The 6,088-nt window shown below is 42.7% G+C and overlaps 1 protein-coding gene across 1 annotated transcript; it reads right to left on the bottom strand.

The window, feature by feature from the left end:
• Positions 1-17: 17 nt before the first annotated feature.
• On the bottom strand, positions 18-6,038 carry mfap2 (microfibril associated protein 2). Its single transcript, XM_070902731.1, has 10 exons — positions 5,995-6,038; positions 4,894-4,976; positions 4,144-4,205; positions 2,649-2,696; positions 2,213-2,239; positions 2,033-2,122; positions 1,888-1,929; positions 1,723-1,810; positions 954-1,027; positions 18-864 (listed from the first exon to the last, which is right to left on the bottom strand). The coding sequence occupies exons 3-10, from the start codon at positions 4,172-4,174 to the stop codon at positions 761-763; spliced, it is 504 nt and encodes a 167-aa protein (XP_070758832.1). The 5' UTR covers positions 4,175-4,205; positions 4,894-4,976; positions 5,995-6,038; the 3' UTR covers positions 18-760.
• Between the last annotated feature and the right edge of the window lie 50 nt (positions 6,039-6,088).

The raw sequence follows: 6,088 nt of genomic DNA, 5'->3' as shown, positions 1-6,088 counted from the left end.
CACACATTGAACAGCTGTAGTAAAAAAAAAAAGTTTATTTTTTTCTCAGTCTTTATAGTGACAGTTTTACAAAGCAGTAGTACAGAGGCCGCTTGTGAGATGCCTTTTTAAAGCACTTGTTGCCACTGGAATATATTTATATAAGCTTGCTGCTTGGTTGCTAAGCGCAGATCCAGGTGGCAGTAGTACAAAAACTGAGGTCACTCACCACCTGTTCCTTCACACATCTCACGATCCTCAACAATGAGACTGTTGGCGGCTGGGTATTGATTAGTTTTGTCTGATGTCAGTGCACAGTGGCCACCATTGATGAGGTGATCATCATGAGAATGACTGCTTTTCAACACAAGTACAGTAACATATTAACAAACACAAAGCATGAGATTAATACGGTACAATATGCCAAAAACAAAAACAGAAAAAAAGATGTTCCGCAGTTTTATGAGCATCTCTAATAGTTTTTATAGCACCAGTGAGATGATTTTATAGCACCAGCGATTTATACAATCATCAGTGTTCTTTGGAGTATATTTATCAATACAGACTACTGGGCAGACGTACATAAGAAAAGACAAAGATAAACAGAACAAAACAACTTCAAATGCAAGAAGTTTTGGCACAGGAGTAATGAGTTGTAAAGGAAGAGTCAAAAGGCAAAGTGAGGAGAAACTGGGAGGAAGGAGGAGGACAAAGTAAGAGGGTGTGTGGATGAAAAGCGGCAGTATCTGGGCAGGTAGCGGTCCCTGATCTCTGAACTCAATCAGCAGCCACCACAGCTCTTCCCGCAGCTTCCTCCTAGTGATGCACACTGGCCGCTCAGCGCTGCCACGCCGCAGCGAGAGAACTGGTCGCGACACAAGTCCGCTAAACACAGAAGAGTCAGAGTTCAAATAACACGTCTCAATGTACACACACACACAAAAACACACAAATACAGAGTACACTGAACGCACCTCTGAGCAGCTCTTCATGTGCACACACAGTCCGCACGCAGACCTCCTTGTTGATGACGTACACCCGTCGCAAACTTAATGAAAACACATGAAGAAGTCACAAGAGAGGCTGAAACACTGAGGTGCCAATGTTTGCTGAAAACTACAGTGCCCGGCTGAGTTTTTTTTTTTAAATAAAACTCTATATTGGTAAAGATTTACATCTTCAGTGGGAACCAGTGGGTGAAGGGCTGAGAGCCAAAGACAGAGTAGAGAAGTTGGTTTTAGTCTTTTCATAGGATTTGTTGACAATGAGAAATATCTTTATCCTTCCTTATACTTTAAGTTTGCAGGACTATCAAACAGCTATTCAGCCTTTTCCTAAAGGTTTGTTTTTTACATCTACACTGTAGAAACATGTCTGAAACAGTGCAGGCACATAAAAGCCTGTATTTACTTCCATATTTACCTCACCGATGTCTGCCCTAGAATAGACCAAAGTCATGCATCGTCCATGAAGATATTATTGCAAAATAAATAAGTAAATACCTACGTCTGAGCTCTTTGTTTGCACTCTCACACTTGGATTATATGGTACAAGCTGTTTGAAGAGGATTTGATGGACAATTTGTGCTTTTTGGAGGTGCAGTAGAAAGGCTGAGTTAGAGTGTCTCACAGTTTGATTGTCCCCAAAACTTCACAGAGGTTTTGACTAACAAAAGGACAAAGACGTAATGACTGTGTTGTCATTGTGGGGTGAACCCCTCTTAAAAAAACATTTCATACGTACCTATAGAAGCAGAGGCTGTTCAGGCACTGCTTGCAGGGCTTGTGAACGGAGTAGAGTCTGGTGCAGGGATACTGCTCCTCTCTGCAATCTGGAAATCACACAACAAAATCATATATCCGCTCAAACAACTGATTATCTGACCTCCTTTCTCCAAAGTTTTCTTACCAAGAGGGCCAGGCTCTGTGGGCTCCGTCTCCAAATCGGACTCTTGACATCCACATGGAAAACAGATTCACAAATGAGTTCTAGACACAATACAAACACTTACTCTTAAATACCATGACTCAGGAGGAGAATTCAGCAGATATACCTGATTTTTCTGGACGGACCACTGGCTCGAGCCGAACCTGCTGCTGGTAGGTTCCAGGAAGAGATTCGGGATTTTCAGACTCTGGACTCTCTTAACAAAAAAAAGGGGGAGTTGCTTTTTATAAAACACACTGATCTTTAAATATGAAATAACATTTCTAGGAACCTGAAAAGGCTTTACCTGGAAAATAATCGGGCCCATAGTCCTCTGTGAAGCCATAAAACAAGCAGGAGAGAAAAAAAAGTTTCATGAGATCAACATGGTGAAACCAATTAGAGTCAGTTACCCCCCAAAGACACACACAAAAGGCACCGCGCCATATAAAATGAACCACCTGCATGCCAAAACTGAGCAAAATAAGCAGTTTGCGAAGGTAATGACTCAATATGCAAAACGTTTACAAATAATGACAAGCAGAGTGGTCAAAGTGCTGTTTACACTGTGACAACAGTTGCTATGCGGGTGGTAAATAACAATCGTCAGAGGAGAGAGAACTCCTCAAGGCGAGGTGACACATCAGAGGACAACGAGAAATCGGGAACAGATGTGGAGAGCTCTGACATAAACCGATGCTGAGCGGGAACAATCGAGGCCAACATACTCTTAATGAACTCACCCAAAAAAGGAAACGGTTCCTGGTACTGGGCCTGGGCGAGCAGCAGAACTGTTGACATTTCAGAACAATAAATTAATCACAAAGATTCCTGATGAGTGAAATGAATGAATGAACCTTTATCATGCACTAGTACTGGTGTTTCTGGTGTTCTTTAAAATGTGGAATTCTGCTCTTACTTTTGATTTTTAAAATGTTAAACGTTTTGAACATTGTGCTCGACCACTTTTTGTCAAGGCAATAACAAAGAAACATCTCTCCTCTTTCAAATGAAACGTAGAATTCATGAGAAATAAAACGCACCCTTACTCAATTTGATACAGTCAGGGGTTTGCTGCCTCACTTGGTCTGGTATGACCAGTTATGGTGGCTATTGTTAGCTAATGTTAGCATACATAAGCTAGATATTGTGTAACCGAAATTACTGAGTCAGTTCACTGACATTATGTGCTACTGTTTCACTACCTTTTAGCATTATACTATCATCCAGTCAGCAAAAGTTACTCTAAAAGTCACTTCAGTGAAACACCATCAAAATTAAATGGCACTTCTTAATAGATCACCATAGAAGTGTACAAAATGATCAATTAGCATCATCTTTTTTACAATACAGTGGTTTTCAAAAATGTATTGAGACTATGTGACTACGGCCACTGTGGGCACCAGTAACATTTAGGATAATTGTAAACGATAAAACGTGGTATAACATTAGCACAAGTAGCCAACAGTTACACAGCAATATGTATCTAAGGTTTGCAACATAACACAAGCTACTGGTCATAACACACCAAGTAAGGCTGCAGCAGCAGAGTGTATTGAATTGAACCAGGGTGTGTTTTATTGCTTTTTAATATAGCCTTTCATTTGTAAGAGTCTTTGAAAAGCTCCATACAGTAGTCTCACTTTAAAGCAACTATAATGTACTGCAGCTCCTGGCACTGGGCCTGGTGCTGGGATAATGGAAAAATGCTGAAACATAGTGTAACAGCAGCAGATGTGCAGAAGAGCCATAATGTCAGTAAACTAACTCAGTAATGCCAGTTACACAACAATATCTAGCTTTTTGCAGTCTCCGCTGGTTGCCTGGCAACCTCACTGTGATGACAGGAAGTTACCCATAAACCCCTGTAAAACTACAATGTGTTGGGTTTTTTTTTTTTAAATAAACACGGTATAACGTGTTAATTAGTGAGCTTTAGAGGTGCTAAGAGATGGATTTTTGTTACATTTAGACAGAGCCGGGCTCGCTGTTTCCCCGTTTCCAGTCTTTACACTCCCGGCTGTAGCTTCATATTTATCGTACAAACACGAGAGTCGTGTCAATCTTCTCATCTGACTATCGACAAGAAAGCCAATAAAACGGTTTCATGAAACAACAAACTATCAATTTAACTATGATTGTTGCACATCTACTACTGAATATTTAATGTCATGTAAAGATTTGAAGTCTTCAGGGGCTTGGATGCACCGAGCTCATGAAGGAATATGGTGCAGTTACCTGGCATGCAGATGAGCAGGAGGACTCTCATGGTCACTCTGGGAGGTAGACTGACTTGAACACTGGAGGGGAGGCGAGGAGAGTATCAACAATCAAACAACATGCAACATGAGGGGAATGAAGTGCTTAGTGCTGAATATTCCTTTGGTCTCCTGAACTCTCTTCCCCTCTCTCTCCCCCCTGCCCTCCGTCACCTTTCCAACCCCCCACTGCTCCCCCCCCTCCCCTCCACTGGCCCCAAAAAGCCGCGGCGAGAAAGAAAGGGGGAGAAAACTCTGACAGCAAGAATGTGGCACGTCTGTCTTCCTAAGAACAATCTCTCTGTTTTCCCACTTTTCCTCGCTGCAGCAGACGGTCTCGAGGCTGCATTCCAGGAAAAGAAGCAGAGGACCCCTCAACCCCACCCCTCTCTGTGAGTTTTCTTCATCCCTCCCTCCCTCTCTCTCCGTCTGTCTCCACATCCTTCATTTCCCTTCTGTCGCCCTCACTGGTCATTTCCTCGAACCCCCCCTCCCCTCCTCCTCCTCCTCCTCCTCTTTCTCCCTTTTCTTTCTTCTTCACTCCGACAAGCAAAAAAAAAAAAGGTTCACTCTCAGGTTGAGTGAAAATGACATGTGGACAGAAAAACATGAACACTGAGCATCAAGACATCACCGACTAGTAAACCAGATTATTGCTTTTTTTGTCAAGTTGTCACTGAAACTCAGGAAGTCACAGCGTGAAAGTGTTTCATACAGTAAAATACATTACCTTAGCCTCCTGTAACACTGACTAAACTACTTTTCCACTTTGTGGAAAGTATGAATGCTCCTCCTCCGCTGCAGCACTGTAGGCTATTTCACACACACACACACACACACACACACACACACACACACACATACACACACAACATGAAGCAGTTAATTTGGGCTTTTTACACATCCTACACTGAGCTCTCTCTCTCTGTGTGGCTGCATGCAGACGTTTGTGAGGCCACACTGGACATAAAACGTGATTGAAACACGGTTTGCACAAGTTCTGCATGTGTATCAATAAATCTGTAAATGTGTGTGTCTCTGTGTGTGTTTGTGTACCAACGTAACACACACACACACACACACACACACACACACATTCTTCTTGTGCATCACAGTGGCTATCGGAAACCATATGTTTTCACAGCACACATCTGGGAGCGATTAGCCCCCCTCTCCCCAATTGAGTCTTTCCCTTCTCAGCTAGAGACCCCATCTCCCCCCCACCTACACACACACACACACACTCATTAGTAAGAGTTTCTGAGGACAGCAACAGGAGATGCACTGCTGTCATCTATTTTATGGCTTTTGTTTTATGCAACTATGACAAATAAATAAATAAAAACTCTAAATCATCTTTCCATGTGCCCTCATCGACCCCCATCCTCTGCAAGCAACTGATTCTGTGTGTGTGTGTGTGTGTGTGTGTGTGTTTCATTTTCCCTCTTGGCACCCTCTCTCCATTGTAAGTGCCATTACTGCAGGCTGTGCTGTGAAGTCCCTCCTCCTTCTTCTCTCCAGTGAAAACACAGGACCACATGTCAGCTCTCAACAGCCATTAACATACACACAAATTATCCACAATTATTCCGTCTACATTAAGTAGACTGATAAACTCTCGGGATGCTTTAATGCCCTTGAATCATGGACTGGGCTGCATGCAGTCTGTGCACAAACACCTCATGTCTACTGACTTTTTTTCCTCCACAGTGCTCAGCACAAATGCAATTCGAGTTAAGTGTCTGAGGCCACACGTGCACAAAATGAAAACAGAAAGAGTAGGTCCAACTACACCAAAAACTAAGAATGCAAACACAAGAGTTTTTCTTACCTAAATTTGATTCAGTTTGCTCCGACTGTCCTCTGCTCTCATGCGTCCTCTGAGTGCAGGAGGACCTCGCAGCGCCACATTGTACCACCCCGCA

This window comes from Enoplosus armatus, chromosome 3 (assembly GCF_043641665.1).
Source record: "Enoplosus armatus isolate fEnoArm2 chromosome 3, fEnoArm2.hap1, whole genome shotgun sequence".
Lineage (NCBI taxonomy): Eukaryota > Metazoa > Chordata > Actinopteri > Centrarchiformes > Enoplosidae > Enoplosus > Enoplosus armatus.
The sequence above is the reverse complement of the archived record's forward strand: the minus strand, read 5'-3'. Positions and strand labels throughout refer to the sequence as shown.